Raw genomic sequence first — 18,699 nt, 5'->3', positions numbered from 1 at the left:
CCTCTGAGGCCGAGGGCACTGGAGGGCCCTGGGCCTCGCCGGACGCCGCGTTGGCGGTCTGGTTGGGTCCTCGGCTGTAGTCGGGTCGCCGGGTGCTAGGTGGCTGGGAAGCACGCGGTCCTGCGCACCGGAATAGATGAGCGCTGTTCAAATCCGCAGCAGGGTGTGATGAGCCCCAGGCACGGCGCCAGGATGAAAACGAAACGTCACACTTGAGCTGCCCCTTCGATAAGCTTCCAGAGCGCAGCGGCGACGTCCAGAGCTGGATTGGGAAGCCTGGGCCTCCTTCCCCTTCCCCCGAAACAGAGAGCCCCAACAGGAAATCAGCACGCCGGCTACGCAAGCGCAGTCTCCCGCCCCGCTTCCCAAGCATCGGCACTGCAGCCTTCCACGCAAACACTGCAGTGGTCACGGACGAGTTACCGTGATGCTCCCGTTCGATCCTGAGGAAACCCTGGAGTGAATGAATATTTGAAAAAAAAATTTAGCTTTCAATGGGCTAGTTCCTTTGAGACTTGAAAATATATTCAAAGTATTAAATTACGACAGCAAAGGATGTTAAAGAAGGAAGGGGTTGAGAATGGAGTTGATAACAAAAGTAATGTTATTTTGACATAGCAAGACTCCAACAGCTTTATCAGAGTAGCGTGGCTTCTGCTGAAAGCAGTCTTCTTCATGTAAAGAATTTTATAAGAGGCAAATATATAGGAACAATAATTTAAAAGGCTTTCAGAATATTCCCTTTAGATGTTAAATTTTAGAATTGTCTTGACCCGTCTGTACGATGTTTCCAAATACTTTTCAAATAACTTCAGATAACTCTGAGCATCGTGTCTCAGCAGGAAAACGTGCTTAAAAACATAAAAATTTGCTTTTATCTTCCTTGACTTTTCTGAGCAATTTGCAAGGAAACTCTGGCTTCAATACTGGAATAGGTTCATCCAACTGAGGTCTGAGAAAGAACAAAATTAAAATTGAACAACTTGCTTCTTTCTTCCTTGATTTTTCTGAACAACTTCCATGGTAACTTTTGCCTCGTATAGTGGAATGGGTTCATCCAACTGAGGTCTGAGGAAGAATGAAATTATTAGAAATGTCTAGTTAAAGACGAATAGAGCACATAGCATAGTAGTTTAAAGTTGCTATAGTTCAACTCTATTACTTTAAATCAAATTTGTCCATTAATATTTCCACTGTTAAAAGCAGTTAAATTTTGAAGGGGGGAAAATACCTATTTTATGCATTCTCTCTTTTTTGATAAACAGATCCTGCTGAAAAAAAAATTGTACTTTTCTTCTTGTCAACCTGTAGGTTATTTCAAGTTGCTTTGGGAGGGGTGATGAGGATAAGCAAAGGGTGAGGTACAGTATGGAATGGAGTAAGGAAAACTAACGAACCACGTCTATCTTAGGGAATGCATACTGGTGTATATACACTTCGAGAAATACTAAAGAGCAGCTATTTATCTAAGCAAAATAATAAAATATGGAGGCAAGAGGTGTACTGAGAAAGCGGAAACAAAAATGGGAATGCCCATTTTATCTCCTGGAGAATAGAAAAATAAGCAAGAACAATAATTTGGTCATTTAGCATACCTAAAAACACCAGTTGATAACTTCTCCATCACATCTTTTAAGATACGTAGCTGGAAAGACTGTTAAGGTGGCAACGTAAAGGAGAGAGGAGTAAATAAAGCCATTTGATAAGCAGAAGGTACTAGGCAGGTCACCTATTTTTTTTTTTTTTAATAGAAATTCTGTAAGCTGTCATGTTTACCTCTAAAACAGGAAAATGGGGGAACTGATTTGAGAGAGACGGTGACTATTATAGAGCCTAAACTTCTAAGGACAAGACATGAAAGAAGCCTAATGCCTGTCATAAGTAATGACTAGTGTTATCCCAAATGGATGGTAACAGAATGGGATCAGGGTTTCATTTTAGCACCACTTACGTTATTTTTAGTTAAAAAACAATTTTAGCACTTATCTCTCTTACTTTGGGTGCACATTTATTTATTAAACCAGCTAATAAATACATATGCAGGAAAGTTAATAATCTGTGTGTGTAATATATGCCACTAAGAGAATTAAAAAGCAGGGTAAAATTTAAAACTCTAGTCATTTACTTGAAATTATAATATTAGAACTGAGAGTCTATATAACTGCTAGGACAGGAGAATTATTTATGGCATATAGTCACACAACTGGAAGCAGACTGCTATGTTAAATCACAAGCAGCAACTGGCTCGTGTGATGCAGCTGAGGGGGTGTGCACGAGTGAGGACTGAAGTCTGATCCAGGAAATTTAACATTTCATATGAACATGGCACGTTTCAGTATGGCCCATGGATTTGTCAAACAGGTTAAAATCTCATGGTGGGGAGAAAGGGGAGCAGGTGAGAGATTTAAGTTATTAAGTAACGCAGGCATAGCAGCCAGGCCACCTTCTGACATGAAAGATTCAAAACATACTAACTTATGTTACTTTTAATACATGGTCTCTGTCATTAACATCCCATGGTATTCTTGATAATTACAATGTTATTGAATGTGTCATTATTTAAAGTTGAAATTTAAAGAATTCTTTTAGAAAGTTAAAAATTAAGTTTATTTTCCAAATTTAATATGAAAATATTTAATCAGAAATACATTAAACACATACATTCACTACATTAAGGGGACGTTCTGGTTTTGAAATGTGTACTCTTTAAAACTCAACATTTGCAGTATACTAATTAAATATTATTCAACTGTTTGAAAGCTCTATTAAGTCTGCCATTGCTCTTAGAGGAGGCTGGCCTTTGTACACGTCACGCATTTGTAACAATGCACATTTAATAAAAATAAAGAATGATATTCAGTGAGACAAACATACGGTTGTGCAAGTCTCTTTCTTCACGCACAATTATATTCTATTAAGTAATGAGAACTTATTTTTTATCCAATATATTAAAGTTTTTACCACGTACAGCTGCCTTTAAAACAGGCGTCTTAGAAATAAAACGTTTATTCTTAAGTTGACCCTGCTCTAAAGAGGTCTGGACCTTTCTTTTGGAACTGCTCTCATATTCTCAAGAAAACTTTTCATTACTTTTACCAAAATGGAATGATCGATTTCATTCACTAGATTTGTTACTGAATCACTTTCATTTAAAAAAATCAAACCCATCTTCATTTGATGAAGATTTCCTAGTGTTGATATTCTTAAAAACACCCCACATGGGACTTCCTTGGTGGTCCAGTGGTTAAGACTCTGCCCTTCCAATGCAGGGGAGGCGGGTTCAATTCCTGCTCGTGGAACCAAGATCCCACAAGCTGCGCAGCCAAAACAAACTCCCCAAAAAACAAAAAAAACACCCCACAAACTCTTAACTTTGATAACTATTCTGAAATGTTTAACTCAATGGCACCACCATAGGAGTAAAGATGCAGCCTGTCAAAGTGATCTGTAATTTCCATAATGCCAGGTTAAAAACGAAGCAAACTCTTCCATGTATTCTATAGTTTCTCATTCAGAAACGAGCAAGACTGCCTGGGTGTGATTCCTGTCCTGCCACTTGCTAGCTACATCCTTAGGCATGTACTAACCTTTCTATCCTTCAGTTTCTTTACCTGTGACACAGGGATAATGTAGTACTTAACTTTCACAGGGCTGTTTTAATATTTAAATAAATTAATACCTATAAAGCACTGGGAACATTGTTTGGCATGTTCAATGAAAGTTAGTTGCTATTATTATTAATTATTATTATTATTATTAAAGAACTTAATGATGAGAAAACAAGGTAAATTTCAAGCCAGAAACTCAAGTCAGTAGAAAAAAAGGATATAAAGATATTTTCCCTGTTGTACATTTGACAAATTCCAAACTTCATCATTAAGGAAAGCCACCGTCGCTCCCTTGAGGAAAAGGCAGTGGCTATCTGGAGGATCCAGCTTGGATAGAATGCACAAAGAATGATCAGTTACTGTGAGTTTAATAGCAGAAGAATGATTGGTATCTTCAGCCAGAAAAGCTTTTACACAAATTAAATAACACCCAAATCACAAATAATCAGCACACAAACTTTAATAATAATATGTATACTATAATGTTTTCTTTTCTAATGTATTGTCCAAAATGATGAAACAGCAAGGTCAAATGCAAGGCCAATCTAGAGGTGATGAAGCGGTAGTAGGTATATGTGTACGGGGGTGTGTGAGAGAGAGATATTTCTCGTTGCTACTCACCAGTCATCTTCATGAGGAAGTTGGAAAACTGGTGAAGATTGGTACATGAGAATTATGGTATTTGCATATCAACCATGATAAAAATACTTGAATTGAATTTTGTTGAGAAATGTAACTTTGGAAGACAATGTGTATACACACACATACACACACACACACACACATATATAGTAAATTCTAATTTGAATTAGGAAATTGTCATAATTTTATATAGAAATATTTTAAGTATATGTCAACAAGAATGTTTGTTACTAAGGAAAAAAATCTTATTTGAAACACTATTAAAAAATTCATGTCACTACTTCCAAACCACTAAATAAAAGTTAAATGAACTCCTCTGCTAAGCACTATATTTCAACATTTGGCCAACAGCTAAAAGTTAAAACAAATAAAGCTACATTTCTTTAAAAATAGGATATAATTCAGAATTTATACAAATTTAGCCACATCTTGCTAAAAGACTTAAGCATTATTCTTTGTTAATTGCATCCTTTTGGTGTATCAGTAATGCTTTATTGTTTCTGATAATACCTGCAGGTTTTCTTCTGTCGTTACCCAGTGGCCTCCAACACCAAGAAGGGTGATGATATCATGTTTATGTGGTAGTAGTTGTAATTTTACAGCTGGTTCATCATCTTTACTATATAATCTCACTTACAAAGAAATTGTTTAAAGAGAGAGAGGGAGAGAGAAAGAAAATGTATTTTATAGTAATCTGATAAAAATTTATTCTTCAAACTAGTTCTCTTTACTTTTTAATGTAGTAACAAGGAAGCATTTTGTATTCAGACACTTAAAATATATTTTTTGCATTAAAACTGGTCATACACTTTAGATTTAATTATAAGTGATATAACTAAAGATAAAAAGTCTATTTTAATTTGAAAATCAGGCAAGATAACATAGCACATAACTAAGTCTGATAGTTTCAATCATAACATTGATAGCGTAATACTTTGGGAAAAGTTGACTTCTGAGTAAGGAACTCAGATTCAAGACAGTCATACTGGGACTTCCCTGGTGGCGCAGTGGTTAAGAATCCACCTGACAATTCAGGGGACACAGGTTTGAGCCCTGGTCCGGGAAGATCCAACATTCCGCGGAAGAACTAAGTCTGTGTGCCACAACTACTGAGCCTGCGCTCTAGAGCCCGCGTGCCACAACTACTGAAGCCCGCGCACTTAGAGACCGTGTTCCATAACAAGAGAAGTCACCACAATGAGAAGCCCGCGCACTGCAATCAAGAGTAGCCCCGGCTTGCTGTAACTAGAAAAAGCCGCGTGCAGCAACAAAGACCCAATGTAGCCAAACAAACAAACAAACAAAAGACAGTCATATTTTGACATAATTATTGAAATGTCCATTTGAAAAGTTAATGAAGTATACATTCACTTCCACTGAAAGATTTTTCTGAGTTAATTTCGAATCTTGAAAATACTGGCTAAAAAGGAATACATATGGTCATAGCTGTATTCATTACGATTCTTAGGATAGAAGATAAATTCTAACGAAGTATAAACAGAATCCCTTTGCAGGCTTGTGAAACCTGTTCTTTAGGTGTGATGGCACTACCTAAGAGTGTAAAGATTAGGTGTTAAGTAGATATTGGTTAAACTACAGAAGTTCAAGCAAGGTGAAAATGCAACAAAATTCTGTGCACTTTCCAAACAAGGACTGCAGAAGTCTACCATCCAATAGAGGGCAGCCATACATAGCAGAACTGACTAATTAAGCAACTGGCTGAGACCTGAACTAATCTAGGAACCACTGAGGAGATCACGTCTGCAGATTTCTTGTAGAGATACTTAAAGTCCAATGCCTACACTTTAAAAGGCAAGCATGTTCTCTCTTCCAGACAGTGCTTACAATGGGAATAAAATGAAGAAGCGCCAATTTAAATAGAAAAGTTCAAAAATAAAAAAAAACCCTACACATCAATTTAATAATATATAAATAATTATTTCCTGGTTATATATTTTTTTCCCAGGAATTCACCCATCACAATAAAAAAACTACAGAGACTACTGATTTAGTAAAGTACCCACCTCCAGCATCTAGGACAATATCTACTCCAAGGCCACCTGTTTCTTCTAAACAGCTTTCAGCAACCTGGGCTTTCCCATTGGACACATCGATCACTCGGGCTGTAAAGGACAGGAAGTCAGGCAATCTGTGTGTGATCAACACAACTCAGAGAAGAAGAGAAAGAAAAGCAAATAAATATTTCTTCTCTGAAATGAATTAAATCGTTGAAGGAATTACTGAATCAAATTATACTTTTTCTCATCTAACCAGTATTGCTAAGGATCAATTTAAATGAAGGAACTGGTATATTCAATAAAATAAAAATATGAGCATTTTGCGGATAATGTGTCCCAACGTTGGTTTGTTGACACAGAGGATTGTTCTTTACAGCTAAAGGATATTTTGCCAGAACTGAGAATCTCTAAACCACAGAGGTATATATATATGAAGATGTGGACTGAAAGATTAAGCAATTTCTTAAGTATGTTCAGATTTATTAGAGTTTAGAGCTAAAAAGTACAAAGATATATTTATGTGATTTGGTACTTCTCTGTTAGAGGCCATTTTAACCTTTCTCAGTCATAGAGATCCCAGCCCACACCCACATCTCCCGACTTTGCCCTCCAAAACAAAAAAAAATCCCGAAGGTGGAAAAAAAACCCAGGATTATTTGAAGCAGGGTTAGTAAAAATTAAACTAATTTTAACTGATTGCTTTAATGTGTTAATACAACAAGCCAGTGAGAGAACTAAAAAAAAATCTCAATTTGAATTGGGAAACGAAGACACATGTTTATATTTCATTTTTGTATCTTTTAACACCTTGTCAGCAAAGAGAATTCCTCTCAGAGATTCTCAGATTGGAGGTGTTGTCCAGTAGTGACTGAAGTCTCGGGGGATGGAGGTGAGGGTGGGGGGACTCGAGGGAAAGGGGGCTGAAGCACCTCAGAAGGGCAGGGTTAACCAAGAGGAAACCGCTCCCTTCAACAATACTATTCATGCTACCCACCCCCTTCCATTTTCAATCTCTCTTCTTCCTTTCTTTTCTTATTTTCCTCCTTTCTCCAGCCCCTGTTTTAACCTTCCTTCCATTTCTTGGTTGTCTCTGCCAGAAGCATAACATAACTATGGAAATAACACAGGCTTTACTATTAGGCAGGCTTGGGTTCAAATTCCATTCCAGGCCTAGTGGTACATCTAGTAGTACATCCTTGGACAAGCTAAATTCTGAGATGCTGTTTCCCAGTTAGTTGACACTGGGTTGTTAAGGATTTAAGGAACTATCATCCATATTAACACTCAATGAACCTTACTTTCCTTCCTGCCTGCCCCTCACTTACACTCTGCTCATCTTCTTTTCTCTTCATCTGTTAAACTCCAACATTAATTCAGTTAACTCCAGTCTGTAAAATTCCATTCCTATCTTTCTTCTCTTCTTTTTCAATCTCTATTTTCTTTCTCCTTTCCATATTCATCACTATTCGTATACGTTCAATCTTTTCAAGAGTTCCCCAGCCTCTACCATGTCCTGTTTATCCTAAACTATATCTGACCTGGGTTTCTGTGTAAGTGGCTCATCTCCCTTCCTAGTGTATCACAGGAAACAGACAAATTTAGAGGCATATCACTGGGTAAAAGAGGTTGAGAAACATGAAAAGTGATGCAAAGATATACTGATTTATTGACTAAAACCAAAGAGGCATCAGGTGTTTCTCAACCGTGTCAAAGTTCACCTAATTCAAACTTGGGTGAGTTGGTAACAATGAGGCAAAGAAGAAAAAACACTGAAAACTGTAGGTTTAAGAAACAAATCATTAAAATTTAAACTATAACTTATGTAAACTTGGACTTAGCACAGATACTAAGTGCATTTTTTAAATGACATGCATTTGGCATTTTGCAGTTTGTTGGTTGTTTTTTTTTTTTTTTTTTTTGCGGTAGGCAGGCCTCTCACTGTTGTGGCCTCTCCCGTTGCGGAGCACAGGCTCCGGACGTGCAGGCTCACCGGCCATGGCTCACGGGCCTAGCTGCTCCGCGGCATGTGGGATCTTCCCGGACCGGGGCACGAACCCGTGTCCCCTGCATCGGCAGGCGGACTCACAACCACTGAGCCACCAGGAAAGCCCTGCAGTTTGTTTTACAAGTGCAGTTTTTAAGGTGATATCTCTTCAAAATTTTATGTTTTAAAGTCTGTGTTGAGTACTATTACCCACCTATAGAAGGCCTACATCTTTCAAGACACTGCTTGTCTTCAAGGCTGCACGCTGTTGAAATCACTTTGGCTCCTCTATGGTGTGCTAACTGAATAGCTATTGTTCCAAGTGCCTGTGTGGAAACAAATACACGATGGTGTTATAGATATAGGGCAGAGGCTGTATCTAACTCATTTTATAGGTCGTTTAATAAACTGTAATAGTTTAGTGCTACCTCAGTATATTTTAAAATGTTGTCTGATAGAAAAAGAAAAAAATACGGATAAGTTTAGAAGTGGAAACATTTGACACACTCTTCCTCAAGAGGGGTGGTGGAAAAGCTATGTGTGCCACAGGCTCTCAGCCAGTCTGACTGCAAGCAGCACACAATTTCAAAGACAGAGGCCGAATTCAGAACACGGCCTTGGAATGAGATAAATGGGCCATTAAGGGCCTTGCCAGCATAATGTACTAAGCTAATTATATAATATCAATACATATGCAAGTCCAGCAACCTCAACTTCAAAAGTTCCATCCTTTTGCTGACCTGTGGAGTAAGTTCAGGGAAACACTACTATCCTGATGTAGGACATAAGGATGAAGCCAATGCTGAAGGCAGTTATGCCTTTTTTTCAATGAAAAGCAGGGGAAAAAGCATTTTCATCAACAGCCAGTTAGAAAATAAAACTATAAAATCACCCCAAGTTTTGTGACATTTTTCGATTATATTTTATGTAATCTCTTTTAGTATCTTGAACTATATTTTGAAGATGTATGTAATATGTTTAAATTAGCACAGTTTTGAGCTTGTGTGATCTATCTATAAATGTAACACCTTAATCACATAAGTGTAAAGTATGAGGGATATGATACAAAATTGGCAGGGAGTCCTGGGGTCTGGCTTCAAAGACTATGAGCTATTTCAGGCTTTGTGTAACAGACATGAATAAAAGTGGCTTGTCTGCTTTTTTAAAGTACTAGCAGATTCAAAGTAAAAAGAAACTAAACACAGTAATGCTAACTTTTATCTCCTTGATAAAAGCTGCTTATTTTAGAAAATGGGAGTTTGGTAAATGTATCAGTGAATAAGCTAACTGGCAACAAATTATATTAGCAAATGGATGGCCCATTTCTCAATTCCCTAAGTTTATTTGTATTTTGGTCTGTTTCTTAACAAAACCATTAGCACCTACACTTGCTCCGTCCATTATCAGCACTGACTTTCCAGGAGAGAGATGAGAAAGATAATGCAGAGCTGTATAGGCTCGTACTCCATCTCGAATGGTTCCAGCAGCTTCTGTCCACGTAACTTTTTCTGGTTTGTGAACTATCACAAAGAAAAAGAGGAAACAATCTGTTAGCAAGTCCCATTAGATCTGCTTCCTGGATCTGTTTCCCTCCATCTCTGCTCCCACCATGGCCCTGGTCCAAGCCTACTTCTAGTATCTCTCACCACATTACAGTTTCTCTGCTTCCATTCTTACCCATGCATACTCCACTTTCAGCATAGGAATGTGTGTGTGTGTGTGTGTGTGTGTGTGTATTTTTTAAACGTTTTATTGTTAAAGTAAAATGTATGCAGAAAAGTACACGAAATAAAGTACAGCTGGATGAATAAATATGAAGTAACCACCATCCTGGTTGAGAGAGAGGACACAGCCCTCACACCAACAGCCTCGCCTCTCCGGCCAGAGACGTTTTTTTTTGTTTGTTTGTTTTTTTGTCTTGTTTTGGTTTTTTGCGGTACGCGGGCCTCTCACTGTTGTGGCCTCTCCCGTTGCGGAGCACAGGCTCTGGACGCGCAGGCTCAGCGGCCACGGCTCACGGGCCTAGCTGCTCCGCGGCATGTGGGATCTTCCCGGACCAGGGCACGAACCCGTGTCCCCTGCATCGGCAGGCGGCTTCTCAACCACTGCGCCACCAGGGAAGCCCCAGAGACGTTTTTTAAAAAATTGAGATATAATTGACATCAGAGGTCACCACCATTCTAATGTATTTTCTTATTCACCTTCATAGTTTAATAACTCAAGTATCCATTCCTAAACAATATAATTTTGTTTTGCCTGTTTCTGAAATTTATCTAAATGCAATTGTACCATACACATTTTTTCTTTTTTGCTGAACATCGTTTTTTAAGACGCATCCTTTCTTGTTACATGTGGCTACAGTATAGTGCTTCCATTTTTTTGTTGTTGTTTTTTCGGTATGTGGGCTTCTCACTGTTGTGGCCTCTCCCGTTGCAGAGCACAGGCTCCGGACGCGCAGGCTCAGCGGCCATGGCTCACGGGCCCAGCCGCTCCACGGCACGTGGGATCTTCCTGGACCGGGGCACGAACCCGTGTCCCCTGCATCGGCGGGCGGACTCTCAACCACTGCGCCACCAGGGAAGCCCAGTGCTTCCATTTTTGATGTCTTATGGCAACATCAAATTTCATAGAATGGATTGGTTATCCACTCTCCAGTCAAGGAACATTTGTGTTTTGTTCCCATTTTTGGTAGTTAAGCGTTCTTAACTAAGAATGCTCTTGTATAAAAGTTACTCTTACACTGGTACACAGGTTTTCTCCAGGATATTTACTGAGGAATGGAAATCCCAGCTCCAGGATATATTACCTTCGACTTTATATTTCCAAAGTGGCTGTATGAATTTACTCTCCCACAGCTGCTGTTGTGAACATCCTTGTCAACCCTGGTATTATATATTTTTGCCCATCATATGGATGTGTAATGGTTTCTTACATGTGATCTTATTGATAATTTGCTTTCCCCTGACTACTAATGAAGTTGAGTACCTTTCCGTGTTTGTTGGCCATATGGAATTCCCTTTGTGAAGTGACTGTTCAAGTGTTCTATCAATTTTTCTATTGTTGACTTTTTCTTATTGATTTGTAAAAATTCTTAATATATTCTAGATGAGTCATTTGCTTGTTTATGTGTTATAATTATTTTCAACTTTATGGCTTCTCTTTTCAATCTCTTTAGTGGTGTTTTTGAAAAACAAGTGTCAGAATGATCTTTTAAAAACATAAATGACATCCTAACACTTCTGTGTTTATAATTAATCAATGGCTTTCTATTGCACTTGGAACAAAATGCAAACTCCTAATATACTGTAATTTAAGCCATATTAGCTTTATGTTTTCTGACCATTAAGCTGCTCTTTAATATGTTTATTTAATTTTTGTTTTTATGTTGTACACTGAATGTGATTTTTTTCACAGTATAGGCAATACTTTCTCATTTTACCTACAATCAAGTTTATAACACTTTCCGTAGTCTTTACCAGGACTATTTTTCCTCTTAAGTCAACAGATTCAGATGGGTTAGCATGGCCAGTCAGCATTGAATTTACCAACTAATTAGTGCCATCTAGTGGGGAAGCAAAGCATCCAAGCACATGATGAAAATGTTCAGACAGACAAGCAAGGCATTAAAAGAGTACAACAGGGGATATCTCACACAGTACTTTATTCCTTACCAAACTCAAGATAGCTATTTTCCCACTTTTACTGATTATGAAATGGGGTTCAGGGTAATTAATCTGTCTGAGGCCACAAGTTTCAAAGTCTGACTTTAAAGCCCATCTACTCTAACAGTGCATGTTCAATCTATGTAAAATTTATTTATATGGAATTTTTTGGGAACATCTTTCATCATAAGAATTGGGACTACCTATACTTTCATTAGGAAATAAAAAATTCAGTGCTTAAAAAATTCTAACAGTAATAAAACTACATTTAAGATTGCAGAGGCTTTAAAATTACATGGTTGGACATGGTTTAATGTTGAGATCCTTGCTTTTGTGTTAGGTGGTACACAAGTGTTTATTATGTCATAAAAACTAAGAAAATGAAGAGAGCCATGTATGGATCAATAATAACAGTATGTCAGAGCCCAAGAATTACAATTTCAATTCTTTCTACCTCAGGTCCAAAGGAATAATGCTGAAAATGTGTGCCAATTTTTTAAAAATTTAACTTTTATTTTATATTGGAGTATAGTTCACTCACAACATCGTGCTTGTTTCAGGTGTACAGCAAAGTGATCCAGTTATACATATACATATAGCCATTCCTTATCATATTCTTTTCCCATATAGGTCACCAAAGAATACTGAGTAGAGTTCCTTGTGCTATACAGTAGGTCTCCGTTGATCATCTACTTTGTATGTATCAATAGTAGTGTGTATATGTTAATCCGAAACTCCCAGTTTATCTCCCCCCCAAATTTCCTCTTTGGTAACCAGAAGTTTGTTTTCTAAGCCTGTGAGTCTGTTTCTGTTTTGTAAATAAGCTCATTTGTATCATTTTTTTAGATTCCACATATAAGTCACATCATATGATATTTGTCTTTCTCTGTCTGACTGACTTCACTTAGTATGATTATCTCTACGTCCATCCATGTTGCTGCAAATGGCATTATTTCCTTCTTTTTTATGGCTGAGTAATATTCCACTGTGTATATGTATCACACTTTCTTTATCCATTCCTCTGTCAATGGACATTTAGGTTGCTTCCATGTCTTGGCTATTGTAAATAGTGCTTCAATGAACATTGGGGTGCATGTATCTTTTTGAATTATGGTTTTCTCCAGATTATGCCCAGGAGTGGGATTGCTAGATCATATGGTATTTCTATTTTTAGTTTTTAAGGAACCTCCATATTGTTCTCCATACTGGTTGTACCAATTTACATTCCCACCAACAGTGTAGGAGGATTCCCTTTTCTCCACACCCTCTACAGCATTTATTATTTGTAGACTTTCTGATGATGGCCATTCTGACCGGTGTGAGGTGATACCTCATTGTAGTTTTGATTTGCAGTTCTCTAATAGTTAGCCATGTTGAACATATTTTCATGTGTTTTTTGGCTATCTGTATGTCTTCTTTGGAGAAATGTCTATTTAGATCTTCTGCCCATTTTTTGATTGGGTTGTTTTTTTGACATTGAGCTGCATGAGCTGTTTGTATGAAAAATAAAATCAGAATGGCTTGAGAACTGAAAGCACAAAAGATCTGGAAGAATTACTCAACTTTTTACCTTTGTCCTCAATATTTTGAAACAAGATTAATAAGACATCTTTTGGGAGTTGTTTGGAGCCTGGTTCTTTGGTTTGGTAAAAGAACTGACTTACTAGAAGGTGACTGAGTTGTGAGCTTTTATTTTAAAAAATCATCAAATAATTAACAGGAACTAAAATAGAGTCATGAACTAAATTATTCCAGGAACTAAATTATAATTATAACAGGAACTAAATTATTTCTCCCTGCAAATCTTCAGGGGACATACTGAAATTATTTTCTCTTTCATAGAATGTTAGAGCTACAGCAGAGATTAGAGGTTATCTAGTTTGGCATGCTTGTTTAAAGACAAAGTAAAATGTGCCCGGGTCTTGCCTAAAGGTCACACAGTTAGCTGTCATTCTTCTTTTTTTTAATTTGAAGTATAGTTGATTTACAATGTTTCAGGTGTTAGTGGTCATTCTTAAAGTACTTCTTTTAAAGAAACATTTTGTTGTGTTTCCCTTCTCAAGGAATATCTATCAATAGAATTGCTTTCTCTGTATATGCTGGTGGATTTTGGGACTATAATCCTCCTGATTTGTAGGAAAATAAAAGGTCACTTGTGTGGTTCTCTTGTCTTAGATTAAGCTTTATAGCTAGAAAATTTTGATGTTCCAGTTTGCTGTTCTTCTTCTGGTCCATCTTATAATCCTCCAGTGTTCAGCAATGCTTAAGGAAATGCATCTTTTTTATTCTTGGTTTGTTTTTTCAACAGTTAACTTTCTGTAGCAATTTAATTTAGTTTACTTTATCAAAACTCAAGCCTAGGAATCCAAACTAAAGGTTTTAGTTGACTCCATATTTACAAGGTTCTCAAAAGAACAGGGACAATAAGGGCCCAAGGGGGACTTCCAAGGGGGACTTCCCTGGTGGTCCAACTGGTTAAGAATCTGCCTTCCAACACAGGGGACGCAGGTTCAATCCCTGGTCGAGGAACTAAGATCCCACATGCCGCGGGGCAACTAAGCCCGAACGCCGCAACAACTGAGCCCGCATGCCACAACTAGAGAGAAGCCCACACGCCACAACTAGAGAGGAGTCTGCGCAATGCAACAAAAGATCCCACAAGCCACAACTAAGACCTGATGCAGCCAAAAATAAATAAATAAATAAATATCTTTAAAAAAAGGGCCCAAGGAAATTCTGGGATTAAAAATAGTAGAGCTTCCTATAAAAGAGACAGCAGCCGTCTTCAATTTTCAAACTGCATTATATCAAAATAGTCATGGATCAGAGACTTTCACTGCACGGTATTTGGAAATGAGATTTATCTTTGAAAGGAAGACACACAGTTGGCTCCATATGTAGGCTTAATATATACATAAATAAGCACAGGCCTCAGACTTCTGGAAAACTGTCTTTTAAAGTTAATTTTTAAGGGACTTACCTGGTGGCACAGTGGTTAGCAATCCACCTGCCAATGCAGGGGACACGGATTCGAGCCCTGGTCCGGGAAGATCCCACATGCCGCAGAGCAACTAAGCCCGTACACCACAACTACTGAGCCTGCGATCTAGAGCCCGCGAGCCACAACTACTGAGCCTGCACGCCACAACTACTGAAGTCTGTGTGCCTAGAGCCCGTGTTCCGCAACAAGAGAAGCCACCGCAATGAGAAGCCTGTGCACCGAAACAAAGAGTAGCCTCCTCTCGCCCCAACTAGAGAAAGCCTGCGCGCAGCAATGAAGACCCAACGCATCCAATAAATAAATAAATAAATAAATGAATGAATAAATAAAATTTAATAAAAAATTAATTTTTTTTTTTTTTTGCGGTGCGCGGGCCTCTCACTGTTATGGCATCTCCCATTGCGGAGCACAGGCTCCGGACGCGCAGGCTCAGTGGCCATGGCTCACGGGCCCAGCCGCTCTGCGGCATGTGGGATCTTCCCGGACTGGGGCACGAACCTGTGTTCCCTGCATCGGCAGGCGGACTCTCAACCACTGCGCCACCAGGGAAGCCCAAAAATTAATTTTTAATAAAACAAGATGGTATTACTTGGAAATTTTAGACATAGTAAATGTCATTAATTTAAATATAAATTACTTAACAATTTATAATTTCAAAAATGAAATGCCAAAGATTTCCTACCCTAGTTCAAGTTACTATATAGACTCAAATGTACAAATTTACTATTTTTAATAGTCCAAAATCCAAATTGGCCCATATGGTCTGATTAGTATTTGTATCATTCAAGAAAGAACTTAGGAAAAATTTTAATAAAATAGTTCAAGAACACAAAAGACTGTATAATAACCTAAGGATAAGATATGAAAAACAACATGAATCCCAACATAAGGAATAGCCGACTGGCAGTACCACTGTAGTCCCATGGATCTACTCTGATCACACCCTCTTGCCTTGCCCACAAAGGTAACTTCCACATGACTTTTCATCCCTACCTGTTCCTTATATCCTTAAATAACACATGCTTAAATAAACTTTGTATGTTTTTGAACTTCATAGAAATGAAATGGTATCACACTGTTCGTATCCTTCTGGAACTTGCTTTTTTCACTCAGCACAGTTTGTGAGGTTCATCTGTCTTGATATGTTTGACTGTTATTTATTCATTTTCACTGATGAGTTAATTAGAAATATCTTGAGTTATCCATTTTCCCAGGAAGAACATTTGGCTGTTTCTCTTTTTATTCCACAATTACAAACCATGCTACTATGAACCCTTGTGCATGTGCTACTGGTACACATCACGCTTCTCTGGTGTATGAAAGTACCAGTGGAATTACTAGGTCTGAGGTGTTAATACATCATTACCTTTATTAGATCATGCTAAGTTATTTTCTAATGCATTTGTACTAATTTACACGCCCAGTGCATAAAAGGTTCTACTGCCCCACATCCTTGCCAACACTTGGGATGGTCAAACTTTATAACTGTCATTCTCATGGATGCATAATGGTATCTCTAAATGGTTTTAATTTGCTTTCCCCTGATTACTAAGGAGATGCAGCATCTTTTCACTATGGTTTCATGAAGAGTGTCTGTGTTTATACATTTATTCATTTAAATTTAAATATTTAAGAAGTAAATTACTGTAGAAAATTTTTAAATTAACATTTAAGTTACACTGAATACTGGTCAAAAGATATTATCAACAGAAACAAGAATAAGTGTTTTTGAGTCTTTCCTGACTCAGACTCTACATGTATTGTCTAGATTTTATACATTTAAAAATTTCAATTAATAACCAAGAATAAGAAGTAAAAAATTCTGATTAGTGATATAATTTCAGAGGCAAGGAAGAAATGGCTTTTCAAACCTCTTACCATGAGCAGTGTAAGGGAAACTTAAAGGTCTAAATACTGTTTAGCTTGAAAATGAATTTTATGGATACAAAATATAAGCTAGAAGTAGTCATATGTCCACCCGATAGTTATTTCCTAGGTACACTCACAGCAGATGAAAATAAATCATACTATTACTAAAAACCACACACATCTGTGAAATAAGGCTTACATGAGTTCCAAAACACTGGACTACCACATACCCAAGTAATGTTCATGTACTCGAACAGCTTCACAAAGTCCAGGGTCTTCAGAATCCAAGGGTAAAATTCCTGAAAATTAAAACGAGGAACTTTAGGGGCACAATCCAAAAATGAATTCACTCCTAATGAGATGCCAGTAAGTATTAGTCTAAATTTTCGTCAGTGGAATTTTGAGGAAGGTTCCAGTACTAGTGTGGAGAAGGGAGAGATTTCAGAACTAAGGAAGGGAAGTAGTTTATTTTCTGATACGAACACTATAATACCTGTACTACCTCTTTCCTTTTCTTCCTTTTCTCTCACCTCTGATGATAAAGACGATGGCTGATGTACAGAACAAAGTCAGAGTCCTGGGGGCATCTGTGCTCCTCATTAAACTTGTCCCTGATTCACAGCTCCCTTCCCAGAGTTTGGTTCTATAGGATAGTGAGGTATGCTTCCAGTAAAATCACATTTTCCCCTGAGCTAATCTGATTTTATTTTTGGTCTCTTACAAAAAGGATCTTGTTCTTTTTTTTTTTTTTTTTTTTTTTTTGCGGTACATGGGCCTCTCACTGTTGTGGCCTCTCCCATTGCGGAGCACAGGCTCCGGACGCGCAGGCTCAGCGGCCATGGCTCACGGGTCCAGCCGCTCCGCGGCATGTGGGATCTTCCCGGCCCGGGGCACGAACCCGTGTCCCCTGCATCGGCAGGCGGACTCTCAACCACTGCACCACCAGGGAAGCCCCAGGATCTTGAATAATACAATGTTGCTGACTTCTTGGGCAGATAATAAAGATAAGATAGAAATAATAAATTCTCAAAGAAAATACCCAAGTCAAAGGCAGTTGTGTTAAAAGCTGATGAAAACTTTCCTATAAATTTATTCTTAACAGCTTCAAGCATGCTGTAAAGCTATACATTTTCTAAGTCTATATGAATATTTTCCTATGAATATTTTCTACAGAGAATTGGCAATTTCAAAGACTACTACTAAATGCATACTTTATATTTGTGCGAATGTCTAGGACCCAAGTATAAATGTATATTTTTGCAAAATGGTATTAACTATGGATTAAAAAAGAAAACCAATAAATTAAATGTCTCCAGTAAATTTTTAGTTTTACGAGGGTAGTAAGGGAGCAGCTCTGTACAATTCAAGTCAGATGTGGAGAGAAGAGCTTCTATGTAGCCAAGTCAGTCAGTAGTCTTCAAGCAGATGGACTGTGACTTTTCTTTTCTCTGGAGTCTTCAGTCTAACTATAGACCGGGGTCCTGCCAGTGAAGGGCTGCACCAGGGACAGTAACAACTACGGTCATCTTTCTATCGTATCTACAAATATTGAAAAGTTTTAAATGTTCTGCTATTGTGATCAAACTCCCAATTCTCTTCATCAATGGATATTTGAGAGTAAATTCCAAAACTTGGGTAAGTACTTGTATACGAAGAAAGGTCACACTGAGCATCAGCAATTGTATAGAAAAAAGAAAAAGAAACAACAGTAAGACAGATGACTTGAAATAGGACTAGGACCTGTAACTTACCAGCTACTTCATCACCTGGTTGAAAGAATGATACCTTGCTTCCAACTAAAGAGTGGAGAAAATTAATAATCATTATTCTGAGGTTATTAAATATAACTGAACGATTAAAATAAATTTTAAAAGCCATGGATTAATAAAAAGTCACTAACTCAGAGAAAAAGTCA

General features: G+C 37.8%; 1 protein-coding gene across 5 annotated transcripts in view; it reads right to left on the bottom strand.

The window, feature by feature from the left end:
* Positions 1-72: 72 nt before the first annotated feature.
* The window catches only part of CRYZL1 (crystallin zeta like 1), a 34,561-nt gene continuing 15,934 nt past the window's right edge, over positions 73-18,699 (bottom strand). Inside the window, exons 3-11 of one of the 5 annotated variants that reach the window (XM_029215134.1) lie at positions 18,536-18,580; positions 17,015-17,083; positions 9,639-9,772; positions 8,467-8,578; positions 6,275-6,373; positions 4,761-4,882; positions 3,830-3,935; positions 1,596-1,641; positions 73-1,068 (exon numbers count right to left, since the gene is read on the bottom strand). In XM_029215134.1, coding sequence (XP_029070967.1) covers positions 969-1,068; positions 1,596-1,641; positions 3,830-3,935; positions 4,761-4,882; positions 6,275-6,373; positions 8,467-8,578; positions 9,639-9,772; positions 17,015-17,083; positions 18,536-18,580 — 833 coding nt within the window. In that variant the 3' untranslated portion in view covers positions 73-968. The remainder of the gene's footprint in view (positions 1,069-1,595; positions 1,642-3,829; positions 3,936-4,760; positions 4,883-6,274; positions 6,374-8,466; positions 8,579-9,638; positions 9,773-17,014; positions 17,084-18,535; positions 18,581-18,699) is intronic. The other 4 variants (XM_029215132.1, XM_029215133.1, XM_029215135.1 and 1 more) reach the window with 4 other exon arrangements.

The sequence above is a fragment of the Monodon monoceros genome, unplaced genomic scaffold (assembly GCF_005190385.1).
Source record: "Monodon monoceros isolate NGI ecotype Baffin Bay Population unplaced genomic scaffold, NGI_Narwhal_1 Super_Scaffold_11, whole genome shotgun sequence".
In the NCBI taxonomy this organism is placed as follows: domain Eukaryota; kingdom Metazoa; phylum Chordata; class Mammalia; order Artiodactyla; family Monodontidae; genus Monodon; species Monodon monoceros.
The sequence above is the reverse complement of the archived record's forward strand: the minus strand, read 5'-3'. Positions and strand labels throughout refer to the sequence as shown.